Source organism: Triturus cristatus, chromosome 7, assembly GCF_964204655.1.
Source record: "Triturus cristatus chromosome 7, aTriCri1.1, whole genome shotgun sequence".
NCBI classification, from domain to species: domain Eukaryota; kingdom Metazoa; phylum Chordata; class Amphibia; order Caudata; family Salamandridae; genus Triturus; species Triturus cristatus.
The window spans coordinates 68,803,976-68,817,673 of record NC_140590.1 but is presented as its reverse complement, the minus strand read 5'-3'; the positions used below and the strand labels follow the sequence as shown (position 1 = coordinate 68,817,673).

At 49.4% G+C, this 13,698-nt stretch overlaps 1 protein-coding gene across 7 annotated transcripts in view; it reads right to left on the bottom strand.

The window, feature by feature from the left end:
• PHLDB3 (pleckstrin homology like domain family B member 3) overlaps positions 1-13,698 on the bottom strand; it is a 220,461-nt gene that overhangs the window by 44,391 nt on the left and 162,372 nt on the right. For all 7 annotated transcript variants that reach the window (XM_085615667.1, XM_085615670.1, XM_085615668.1 and 4 more), the window contains one exon: positions 3,343-3,430. In XM_085615667.1, coding sequence (XP_085471793.1) covers positions 3,343-3,430 — 88 coding nt within the window. The remainder of the gene's footprint in view (positions 1-3,342; positions 3,431-13,698) is intronic.

Genomic DNA, 13,698 nt, shown 5'->3' with positions numbered 1-13,698 from the left:
GGTAATTCCCGATGTACTCCACCCAGCCGCGATGGCTGACGGCAGAACAGGTCACTATCCCGTGGCCGAGGTTCCCTTTGAATGGGGGGGGGTTGCAGGTTCACTTCGAGTTGCCGTAAGCCCTGCCGTGCCAGTCGATTGTCTGCTGGGCAATGACATGGAGCACAACGCTTGGAAGGAGGTGGAATACCGGACTCACACCGAGATGCTGGGTACTGGCAGATCTCTTTGACTGATGGAGCAAGGGAAAGGTCAGCCTTCTCCACGCCCAATGGCCACTACCAGTTCTGTGTGATGCCCTTTGGGCTCAAGAACGCACCTGCCACGTTTCAGCGCCTGGTAAACCAGATCCTCACCGGGATGGAGAGTTTCTCTGCTGCTTATCTGGATGACATAGCCGTCTTCAGTAACAGCTGGGAGGATCACTTGCGTCACCTGCAAGCTGTTCTCCAGGCCCTGAGACAAGCTGGATTGACGATCAAGGCCAGCAAGTGCCAGATCGGGCAGGGGTCGGTAGTGTACCTTGGACACTTGGTGGGTAGGGGAACGGTGCAACCCCTCCAGGCGAAGATCGAGGCCATCATGGCCTGGGAACCCCCCAAGACACAGACTGAGGTCCGAGCATTTTTGGGCCTCACGGGATACTATCGCCGCTTCGTGAAGGGGTACGGTACCATCGTAGCCCCTCTCACGGAGCTCACGTCCAAGAAACAACCTCGACGGGTAGTCTGGACGGAGGCTTGTCAGCAAGCCTTTGAGAAATTGAAGAAAGCCATGTGCGAGGCCCCGGTCTTAAGGGCCCCAGACTTTTCCAAGAAGTTCATTGTCCAGACAGATGCATCAGAACATGGCATTGGGGCAGTGTTATCGCAACTCAACGAAGAGGGTCTGGATCAACCCGTGGTCTTCCTATCCCGGAGACTACTTCCCAGGGAACAGAAGTGGAGTGCAATAGAGCGTGAAGCCTTTGCAGTGGTATGGGCTCTGAAGAAGTTGCGGCCATACCTGTTTGGCTCGCACTTCCTAGTTCAGACCGACCACAGACCCCTTCGTTGGCTGATGCAAATGAAGGGGGAGAATCCCAAGTTGTTGAGGTGGTCTATTTCCCTACAGGGGATGGACTTTCAGGTGGAACATCGGCCTGGAGTGGACCACGCCAATGCAGACGGTCTCTCAAGGTATTTCCGCCTTAGTGATGAGAACTCCCAAGGGGTTGGGTAGCTCTCCCCACTTTCAGCTGGGGGGGACGCGTGTTAGACCTGTCAGCCCTTTGGGTGGTCCCTCCTCATCATTATTTATTTTGTCCCACTTTTGCCTCAAACCCTGTTTGAATTTTTCCTTTTTGGGAACCACCAGACTTTTTAGTGTTGCTGCAGATTCAGGGAGCCATTTTAGCTACCCCTGAAACTTCTGTCTGAGGGCCTGGAGCACAAGATGGTGGCCACCTGTGACATCACCAGCATCCACTGGAACCTACCAGCACCTTCCAGAACTCTGTGACAGTTGGAAACCGTTTAGAATGTTGGGAGGTTAAGAGAGAGAGTTGGCAGTTGGAGCTGGCAGTTGGCACCTGACTGGTGAAGAGAGAGCAGCACAACAGTGAAGGAGGAAGGAGTGAAGCAGCAGGGGTGGAAACTTGTGCCTGGAGTGGGGTCCATAAACCCACCCTTGATACTTGTCCCTACTGATGGATCCCAGCCTATAGCCCTGTGTGGGAAGAAGACAGAAGAAACTTATCCTAAGGACCTGGACAGCAGGAACAGGCCTTAGAACCAAGAAAACAGCAAGATTCTGACCTGAGAACTGGTTTCCCTGGAGTCCGGCGTCGAGTAGCCTGAAGACCTGGAGCCCGAGGTGGAGAAGCGGCGCTGACTGAAGTAGCAGACGTCGTACCCGGAGCCGCCTGAGGTCGTGAGAGGGCGCCGACGGAGGTCGTGAGGAATACCAGAGGTCGAGGAGGGAGTGAACCGAGGTCGAGCGAGCGGCGTCATCGGAGGAGTGAAGTCCGCCCTCCGGAGTCGCCGGAGACCGAGGTAGAGGAGCACCGGAGGTCGGGAGTGAGGATCGCACTCCGGAGTCGCCCGGAGCCTGTGAGGAGGAGCACCGGAGGTCGGGGGTGAGGATCGCACCCCGGAGTCGCCGGAAGTCGACATCGAGGCCGGCCGACGTCATCGGAGCCGAGAGCGCCATCGGACCGGAGCCGCCCGAAGTCGACATCGTGAAGAGACTGCCCGACGCCGTCGAATCGGAGGTCGAGATCGAACCGAGGCCACCGACATCGGACCGGAACCGCCTGCCGGCGTCGTCAAAGAACTGACATTGTGCCGAGGCCGCCGAGACCGAACCGGAACCGCCTCACGGCGTCGACACGACTCCAGCGGCGTCTGAACATCAGAAAAAGGGCAGTAAGTGGAGTAGAGGGCGCCTAAGGCCCTGTGGAGACCTGAGAGACTGCTCTAAGGGGCTAGGGAGGTGCTGAAACTCACCTGACTGTGCCTGGGGTGAACTGGGACTAACCTAGAGAGGTTGTGTGGAGAAGGAAAGCCAGGGCATTGGTATTCCCCCCTTTGATCTACCTCAGTTTAGGCCTCAGCCTTGTCCCAGCCAGGGAGTAGCCTCCCCCCTCAAGCCTTCCACAACCCTACAAGCTGTCCCTGGGCCAAATCAGCCCTTAAGAAGTGAGGTGTCATCTGATTATATGAGGGGTGCTGTATACTTTTAATTATTTATTGGGGATACTGTATTTATTGAGTTTTTACCTATTTATTGCTGCACTATATTTATAGGTCCACAGGACTTGTTGGTGTACAATATTTATTGATACAGTATTTATTGCCTCAAAGTATTTAATTGTCTGTATATATTGCACTTGTATTTATGCCCTGTTATTTATGATCACCCCTATTTATTTCATCAAACAGCCAATATTTATTTGACCTGCACTAATTGAAACTTGTATATTGTGATTGACCTATTTATTTTTCCAATCAGCAACTAAGAGAAAAAGATAAAGAAAGAATATTTTCATAATTTTTACGGTGTAGAGTCGTTTTTGGAACGGATGCACGCATGGTTATTGTATGGGTATATTGTATGCTTAGCACTGCGCCTGTTTCCTGACCACTCGAGCCAAGCTACCACAGTGTGTTCGGGGAGTCCACCACCACCCTGCGGAGTGGGAGTGGGCTGTTTCCAACAGGAAGTATATATCTGCTTGATGTAGATTTGTTTCTGTGTTATAGTACAATTTGTTTTGCCTCTACTCTCTGCTGCATTTGGTACTTTTTTGACGCATTATTTTTTTTTTTTAAAAGAAAGAGGACGCATGGTTACATGTCTTACCCGGGCCTTCAGGAGGCGTTCTTTCTCTGCCAGAGCCTCCCGTAGTCGACGTTCCATTTCGGCAATATTAGGAAGACGGTTTTCTTGGCTGGAAAAGAGAAACACAAGGATGCTGTGAATGCAGCACTAGCGGTGGCAGCACGAGCAGCAAAGAAACCATGGCCTGCATGCAACAACAGTAGAGTGCAGTTTGGCTGCAAGCAGTGGCGACCTCAACAATAAAAATATGGTGGGGCATGACTGCGACAAACCCACCATATTTACTGCTCCCCGGGTGCGGCACTTCTCTCCCCATATCGACGTCCTCGAGCAGGAAAGGGAAGGACTTCCTTCCTGCTCGGGGGAACACCAACAGCCAATCTTGAAGCAGCTCTCATCAAGATAGCAGCTCCAGGATTGGTGGGAGATTGCTAACTCAGTGCTCGTTTTGAGGCTGGGGCCTTTGCTAGCAATTGCCTGGTTGTTTCATAGCCAGGGGAATGTTGGGTGTGCACTGCGCTTGCCAGGCTGGCCATAGCAAACCAGCCATCCAAGCCTATACGCGCACTGCAGGGGCATCTGTAATCCTGCAATCGCAAAATTCAGTCCCGCCCCCTGCTTGTAAGTAAAATAGCATTGACATGCCATTTTACTGAGTTGTGCGTGCCTACTGCACTCACAGCATACAGGGCGACCAGGGGCGGCTCCTCCACATGGGTGGAGGAGCGTCGCCCCACTGCTTTCTCGCAGTGCGAGAAGCATAAACATAAAATGGTATTATAAATACCATTTTATGTTTCTGCTTGTTGTACTGCGAGAAAGCAGAAGGGTTTGGTTGGGGGAGGGCCGGCGATCCTGCTCCAGAGCAGGGGAGGAGTGGCTTGTCCACTGTTGTGGGCGCTGACTGTTTGGTCAGCCCCAGGGCCGACAAAACCAGTCATACGCACTCTCCCTTTTCTCCATGTAGGCTGCATGCAGATGTGGCCTCCCCATAGACGCCTGTGCAGTTGGCGTCCCGACCAATCACAACACTGCCATTGCAGCATTGTGATCGGCTTAGGGGAGGGGAGGGAGGCTGCCTGCTTCCTGTGAGGTGCAGAGACACGCAGGACGACGTGGGACCGGTCCGGGCCGACGAAGGTAAGTTACCTTAATTAAAAACAAATTTTAATTACATCCCCTCACTCCCCCTACAAGACCCCCTCCCCGCGTGACCCCCCCCCCCCCCCCCCCCCTCCCGCGAGTCATGCCAGCCACGACTGAGGTCAACTCTCCTCCGCTCTTGAGGAGCCGCCGCCCCTGGCTGAAAGGACAGCAGAAAGAAGCCACAGCCAGCATACGACAATTATTTAATGCAGCCCCAGCGGTGGCTGCAAGAGTCGCAAAGAAAGCATGACCTGCAAGCAACAGCAGTTGAATGCAGTGACATCGTGTATTCAAGGGTAGGCAAAAGAATCCATGGCCTGCATGCAACAACTGAGGAATACAGAGTGGATGCAAGGGTAGGAGAAAGGAACCATGGCCTGCCTGCAACAACTGAGGAATACAGAGTGGATGCAAGGGTAGGAGAAAGGAACCATGGCCTGCCTGCAACAACAGATGAATACAGCGGGAATGCAAGGGTAGGAGAAAGAAACCAAGGCCTGCCTGCAACAACAGATGAATACAGCGGGAATGCAAGCGTAGGAGAAAGGAACCATGGCCTGCCTGCAACAACAGATGAATACAGAGTGGATTCAAGGGTAGGAGAAAGAAACCACGGCCTGCCTGCAACAACAGATGAATACAGAGTGGATGCAAGGGTAGGAGAAAGAAACCACGGCCTGCCTGCAACAACAGATGAATACAGCGGGAATGCAAGGGTAGGAGAAAGGAACCATGGCCTGCCTGCAACAACAGATGAATACAGAGTGGATGCAAGGGTAGGAGAAAGGAACCATGGCCTGCCTGCAACAACAGATGAATACAGCGGGAATGCAAGGTTAGGAGAAAGGAACCATGGCCTGCCTGCAACAACAGATGAATACAGAGTGGATGCAAGGGTAGGAGAAAGGAACTACGGCCTGCCTGCAACAACAGATGAATACAGAGTGGATGCAAGGGTAGGAGAAAGAAACCACGGCCTGCCTGCAACAACAGATGAATACAGCGGGAATGCTAGGGTAGGAGAAAGGAACCACGGCCTGCCTGCAACAACAGATGAATACAGTGTGGATGCAAGGGTAGGAGAAAGGAACCACGGCCTGCCTGCAACAACAGATGAATACAGCGGGAATGCTAGGGTAGGAGAAAGGAACCACGGCCTGCCTGCAACAACAGATGAATACAGTGTGGATGCAAGGGTAGGAGAAAGGAACCATGGCCTGCCTGCAACAACAGATGAATACAGCGGGAATGCTAGGGTAGGAGAAAGGAACCACGGCCTGCCTGCAACAACAGATGAATACAGAGTGGATGCAAGGGTAGGAGAAAGGAACCATGGCCTGCCTGCAACAACTGATGAATGCAGTGTGGTTGCAAGGGTAGGAGAAAGAAAGCATGGCCTGCCTGCAACAACAGATGAATACAGCGGGGATGCAAGGGTAGGAGAAAGAAACCAAGGCCTGCCTGCAAGAGTTGCTAAATGCAGTCACAGCGTGACTGGAAGGGTAGGGAGAAAGAAACCAGGACCTGCATGCAACAACAGAAGAATGCAGCGTGGCTGCATGAGTAGGAGAAAGGAACCATGGCCTGCATGCAACAGTTGTTAAATGGATGAATACACAGATTTGCATGCTGCGTATTGCATGTTTAGGCTGTTTCACATTACATTTCTGTGTGTTATCTAACACTCTTTGCCTGCCTGTGATGCAAAGCATTATGTCCTCTTCTATATCACACAGGTGACTGCATGGGTTCACCTTTGAACTATAATTAGTCAAGCAGTAACACTACTGGGACAACTAGCGCACTTATTTACAGCTCAAACCACCCTCACATGCTGCGCATGAATCAACAGCTAGTATTATACGTTATGTGGGTGGTTTGAGGTTGCATCAGTCCTGAATAAAGGAAAGCCATACCAGACGCTACTGCGGTTCTCCTTTTGTGTCTGTGTCAACTGAGTAAAGGTCCGTGATCACGTGACTAGAGGTCAAAGCTGCTGCTTGATGCACACGTCTTTTAGAGGTTCGTTTTCTATTAATCTGGCACTTGCTTCTTGAACTTTAATCAAATGGTTCAAGGTTTTTCCTACAACTCCTTCACCTCTGGTGTATAAGGATAATGTTACTTGCCCAGGAAGCATCTGTTCTTGGCATGTAGAGCTGTACATTCACATGCTTTGCAAACCCATTTCGTCAAACTAAACAACTTTTTGTAGCTTTTGCTCCACCACACCAAGGCAATCCTATTTCTAAATCGAGTATAGCTCGGAGGATTGTAAAATGTATCCAAACATGGTAAGCAAAAGGAAAGGAATATGCTACTTACCAGTATGCATCTGTTCTTGGCATGTAGAGCTGCAGAGCCACACACTTAGGATAGTAGATCGCCATCTGGTGTTGGGCTCGGATGCTTGCAGGTTGTTGTTGTCTTCGGAAGAAGTCTTTGGTCACGAGATATGTGACTCCTCCCTTGGACTACAGAGCGCATGGGCATCCACTCCATCCTCAGATTGTTTTTCGCCATGATGGGAAATGATGGAGTTTTTAGAAAAGAGAGAGATGTCCATGTGTAATGTCTAAGTAAGACACTGCTGGAACAGATACAGGTCCCGGGGAGGTGGGTGGGCGTGTGTGGCTCTGCAGCCCTACATGCCAAGAACAGATGCATACTGGTAAGTAGCATATTCCGTTCGAGGCATATGAGCTGCAGATCACACACTTAGGTTAGACTATATAGCAGTGTCTCCCCTAGCAGTGGTCACCTGTATCAGTTGCAGCAGTTTGAAATAAAGTTTTAAGGACAGCCTGACCCACAGAAGCTTTTTGCTTTGCTTGCACGTCAACACAATAGTGTTTAGTGAAGGTGTGTGTTGTAGACCATGTGGCTGCCTTACAAATATCTTCTAAGGGAATGTTTCCTAAGAATGCCATGGAAGCCCCTATTTTGCGTGTGGAATGCGCTCTAGGGGGAACTGTGAGTGTGCGTTTAGCCTTGTGGTAGCATATTTGGATACATTTAACTATCCACCTGGCTATCCCAGATTTAGAAATGGGGTTGCCTTTATGTGGTGGAGAGAACGCAACAAACAACTGTTTTGTTTTGCGGAATGATTTGGTTCTGTCAATGTAGTAAAGCTGGGCTCTTTTAACGTCTAAGGTATGAAGAGCTCTTTCAGCTACGGAGTCCGGATTTGGGAAGAACACTGGTAGCTCTACTGATTGGTTAAGATGGAACGGAGATATGACTTTTGGAAGGAATTTCGGATTTGTTCTAAGAACCACTTTGTTGCGGTGTAATTGTAAGAATGGGTCTTGTATGGTTAAAGCCTGGATTTCACTTACCCTTCTGAGGAATGTGATAGCTATAAGGAAAGCCACTTTCCATGTGAGGAATTGTAGTTCGCATTTATTCAGAGGTTCAAATGGGGGTCCCATGAGCCTTGTAAGGACGATGTTTAGATTCCACACTGGGAGGGTGGTAATCTGGGAGGAATAATCCTTTTAAGGCCTTCCATGAAGGCTTTGATTGCAGGTACTCTAAATAGTGACGAGTGTTGTCAATTTTGTAAGTAGACTGCTAATGCTGCTAGGTGGAGACGTATGGATGAGTGTGCCAGATTACATCTTTGCAAGTGCAGTAAGTAGCAAATGATGTCTTGGATGGATGCATCCAACGGGTTTATATGATTGTTAGTACAGTATATGGCAAATCTTTTCCATATTGCAGCATAGCAGGCTCTAGTCGTAGGTCGTCTGGCCTCCTTTATAATATTCATGCAGTCTGGTGGCAGGTATAGGTAACCAAACTCTAGGACTTCAGGAGCCAGATTGCTAGATTCAGTTGACCTGGATCTGGGTGTCTGTTTTCTCCATGGTTCTGGGTTAATAAGGACGGGGAGAGGTGCAGTTTTTGGTGTGGAACTAGCGAGAGTTCCAGTAGTGCTGGGAACCACGGCTGGCATGCCCATGTAGGAGCCACTAGGATTAGTTTGAGAGACTGTTGCCTGAGCTTGCGTACCACTAATGGAATGAGTGGGAGAGGCGGAAAAGCGTACGCAAATCTGCCTGACCAGTTCATCCCTATCGTATTGCCCTTCGACTCCGGGTGGGGAAATCTGGCGGCGAAGGTTGGGCATTTTGCGTTTTCGTGTGTGGCAAACAGGTCTATGTCTGGTTGGCCCCATTGTTGGAAAAAGGGCAATAGGACTTGTGGATGTTATTCCCATTCGTGGATCTGTTGATTTTGTCGACTCAACAGATCGGCAATTTGATTGTGAACCCCTGGAAGGTGTTCTGCAAGCAGGTATATGTTCTGGGGAATGGCCCATCTCCAAATGTTCTGCGCGAGCTGTGACAGCTGGAGAGAATGTGTGCCTCCCTGTTTTTGTATGCAATACATGGCTGTCATGTTGTCCGTCCGGATGAGGACAGTTTTGTTCTGGAGATGTAGTTGGAATGATTTTAGTGCTAGGAACACTGCTAGCAGTTCCATGTAATTGATATGGAGCACTTTCTGTTGGGTGGTCTATTTGCCCTGAGTGGTGTGTCCGAGGAGATCGACTCCCCATCCTGTGAGAGATGCGTCGGTTGTCAGCACTATTTGTGGAAGAGGCTCTAGGAACGGCCGCCCTTTGGACAGATTTATTATGTTCCACCATTTTAGAGAGCGATGTGAGAGGCTGTCCACCAACACCAGATCTGTAAGTTGTCCGTGAGCCTGGTTCCACTGACGTGCTAGACATTCTTGCAAGGGACGCATTTGAAGTCTTGCATAAGGCACAATGAAGATGCATGACGCCATCATCCCTATGAATTGCATGAACACCCTTGCTGGAAGAGAGTGTTGGGCTTGAAATTTTGCGATTAGAGCTTGTATATTGGCTATCATGGCTGGGCTGGGATATGCAAGGGCTTTGGAGGTGTTTATGGTGTCTCCCAGATACTGATGTATGTGAGAGGGTTTGAGATGAGCTTTGGGATAGTTTATTGTGAATCCCAAGTTGTGTAAGAGTTGGATAGTTTGGTGAGTGTGTAGAACACATTTGTTGAATGACTTGGCTTTTATTAACCAGTCGTCTAGATACGGGAAGACGTGAATTTGTTGTCTTCTGAGATGTGCTGCTACTACTGCTAGACATTTGGTGAATACTCTGGGCGCAGTGGTTACTCCGAGTGGAAGGACAGTAAACTGATAGTGTTGTCCGTCCACCACAAACCTTAGGTACTTCCTGTGAGCAGGATGTATGGGAATGTGGAAGTAGGCGTCCTTGAGATCTAGTGTGGCAAGGAAATCGCCTTGTTGTAGTAGTGGGAGCACTTGTTGAAGAGTGATCATATGGAAATGATCTGAGTTGATGTACAGATTTAGGGGTCTGAGGTCGAGTATTGGTCTTAGAGTCCCGTCCTTTTTGGGGATTAGGAAGTATAGTGAGTATACCCTTGTATTCTGATGTTGTAATGGAACTGGCTCTATTGTGTGTTTTTGAAACAATGAGAGAACCTTTTGTTTGAGGAGCGTAAGATTTTCTGATGACATGGAACGCTGCTTGGGCGATATGTGTGGGGTGTAGTGGTGAGTTCCAGGCACTAACCATACTGGATAATTTGTCTTACCCACTTGTCTGTTGTGATGGAGTTCCAGACAGGAAGGAACTGTTTGAGTCTTCCCCCGACTGGAGTGGAATAGTCTGGGGGGAGAGGAGGAAAGTCACTGTTTTGTGGCAGGGGAGGTACGAGTGTTGGCATTGCCTCGGCCTCTTCCCTTGTTGTTGTTTCCTCTATATCCTTCTCTAAAATATCCTCTATTGGGGATGTTTGTGTAGAGGGGTTGAACGTAGAGGAGGTGTCTGCTTCCATATTCTTGGAGGCTCCTCTGTAGGAGGAGAGTCGAAAGGAGCCACGTGGTTGTGGAGACTGTAATGCTCCCATGGACTTAGCGGTCTCGGTGTCTTTTTTCATCTTTTCAAGTGCAGTGTCTACTGCTGGCCCAAATAGTTGTTCTTGGTTAAATGGTTGACCAAGTATGGTAGTTTGTACCTCTGGCTTAAAGCCTGAAATGCGTAGCCAGGCATGGCGTCTAAGGAGCACGCTTGTGTTTATTGCTCTAGAGGCGGTGTCTGCTGCGTCAAGCGCACATTTAATCAACGCATTCGAAATAAGTTTACCTTCCTGAAGAAGGTCATTTGCCTGGGTCTTATATTGGTCTGGTAGATGTTGTAGCAGATTTTCCAGCTGGTCGTAGTGAGCCCTATCATAGCGTGCTACTAGGGCCTGAGTGTTGGCAATACGCCAATGGTTAGCGGCTTGTGCTGCTACTCGTTTGCCAGAGGCTTCTAACAGTTTGGATTCTTTGTCGGGGGTGGTGTATCTCCTGTGGTTTGGGAGTTGGCGCGTTTCCTTGCGTTGGAAACGACCAAAGAATCCAGAGGGAGCTGTCCTTTGATGTAACAAGGATCTTCTGGGGCAGGTCTATACTTTTTTTCTATTCTTGGGTTAAGCACCCTGGCACGGACGGGGTCTTTAAATACCTCTGTGGCGTGTTTTATGACCCCATTAATCATGGGTAAAATCTGTACAGACTTTTGTGACTGTTCGAAAGTGTCTAGTAGGAAGTCTTCCTCGGGTGTGTCAGAGTGCATGGTGACGCCATGGTAAAGTGCTGTCCTATTTAATAATTGTCCAAACCCCAGGTGGTCATCTGGAGGTGATGGTTTGGAGGGATATGGTGTAGGGTCAGGCATATCTGGTAGAGGGTATGCCCAATCATCCAGTGGTATGGCATCTGGATCTGTGAACGGATCATTAGGATCACCCCCTATCCCTAGGTCATCATCATCATCCTGTGGAGGTGGTGTATGTGATGGAGAGGGGAGAGGTAAGGGTAGTGTAGGCAGAGGGGGTCGGGTAGAAGGTCGTATGGGAGAGGAAGGAATAATAGGTGATGTTGCAGAGTCCTTTTTGTTGATAGGAACTGGGGCAGGTGTTGTGTCCAGTTTTCGTTTCTTACATGGCACCGCGGTGACATGTCCAGTTTTTGGATTAATATAGATCTTTTTCTGCAATGGATCTGGATGGAAATGTTCTTGTTCTTCGGGAACAGTCTTTGGCGCCGATTTTTTCGGTTCCGATCGCGGTTTTGGTTGATCGGTAGAGTTTTTGGCTTTAGGTGGTGTGTTAGAGTCCTTGGTTTCGGTGCCGAAGTGGAGTCTGTTGGCTTGGGAACTTTCGGTGCCGGTTCATCTATGGGCCTCGATGTTTTCGGTGCCGAAGGCGCCGGAGCCGGTTTCGGTGACAAGAGGTCATGTGTCTTCGGCGCCGGTGGAACAATGACATGCGGCTTGCTCGGGCCCGAGCTACCGGAAGGCTTATGTTTCTTCGGAGCTGAGCTCGGAGGCGGGGCTTCTGAAGGATTTTTTCGGTCTCGACTGAGGCCAGCAGGCGAAGTCTTGACCAATGCCTTAGGTTTTGGAAGGGTTGGGGCAGGGGCAGTAGTACTCGCGCGTTTCCCAGGAGTAATGGGGTCGTCTGAGTCGTCTGCCTCGGAGATGATTTGGAGATCCTCGGAATCTTCTTCCGGGACATCTGGACCCTCGTCAAAGATGTTTTCTGGTTCCGGAGCTGGTCTCTGTTGCATGATGTGGCGTCGAGCCCTTCGATCTTGAATGGTCTTTTTGGATCGAAATGCTGCGCAGGCTGGACAGCTGGACTAGTCGTGTTACGGTGATAGGCACAGGTTACAGACCTTGTGGTGGTCACTGTGCGGAAATTTTGCTCCAGACTGGGGGCATTTTTTGAACGGCGTCCTTTCCATTAGCTGTAGGCCATACGGCATGGAAAGGTCCAGCAGCCCGTGTCGACGTCCGGAATCGAGTCGATGAAATCGATGTCGAGTGAAGGTGCTTCGGTATCGTTGTAGGAGTTTTTGTGCATCGAAAAGCTTGTAAATAGAAGTTTTCAGCCGGAGCGGAAAAGTTACATCCGAACCCAGTGGCGGAAAATAACAATCTGAGGATGGAGTTGATGCCCATGCGCTCTGTAGTCCAAGGGAGGAGTCACCTATCTCGTGACCAAAGACTTCTTCCGAAGGCAACAACAACCTGCAAGCATCCGAGCCCAACACCAGATGGCGATCTACTATCCTGAATGTGTGTGATCTGCAGCTCATATTCCTCGAACATGAACTTTACCAATACCCCTTGGAGCGCATTCCACTCGCAAAATAGGGGCTACTATGGCTTTCTTAGGAAACATCCCCATAGCTGACATCTGTAAGGCTGCAACATGGTCTACACCTCACACATTTACCAAGCACTATTGTGTAGATGTGTTAACGAGACAATAAGCTAATGTAGGCCAGGCAGTTCTTAGAACACACTTTCAGACAACTGCAACAGCTACAGGTTAGCCACTGCTTTGGGAGAATACTGCTGTATAGTCCATGCAAAGCATGAGATCTACAGCTCACATGCCTCGAACGGATAATGTTACTTACCCAGTAAGCATCTGTTCTTGGCATGTAGAGCTGTAGATTGACATGCGCTCACCTGCCTACCAGTTTCAGTTGCTTACTTCATATACATACGCCAGGACATCTTTATTCTACACTTACTAACTCCATTCTCACCCTCTGCGGCAATGGAGTCCATGCCCATGCGCACTATCACCGAAAGGAGGAGTCACCTACGTCGTGACTGGAAAGACTTCTTCGAAGAAAAACAAAGTGCAAATATTCCGCACACAACACTAGGCACATGGGCATTGACTCCGTTGCTGCAGAGGGTGAGAATGGAGTTCGTAAGAAACTGCAACAGGTATAGGTACCTGGGGAGGCTGGTGGGCGCATGTGAATCTTCACAATAGTGCTTGGTAAATTTTGCTTACCATGTTTGGATACATTTAACAATCCTCCGAGCTATACTCGATTTAGAAATAGGATTGCCTTTGTGTGGTGGAGCAAAAGCTACAAAAAGTTGTTTAGTTTGACAAAATGGGTTTGTCCTTTCTATGTAATACAACAAGGCTCGTTTAACATCTACAGTGTGTAGAGCCCGCTCGGACACTGAACCTGGTTGGGGGAAGAACATGGGCAACTCAACAGATTGATTGATGTGGAAGGCAGATACTACTTTGGGTAGGAATTTAGGGTTAGCGCGAAGAACCACTTTTTTTGCGTATTTGAAAAAATGGCTCCTCTATGGAAAGTGCCTGAAACTCACCCACTCTCCTCAGTGAT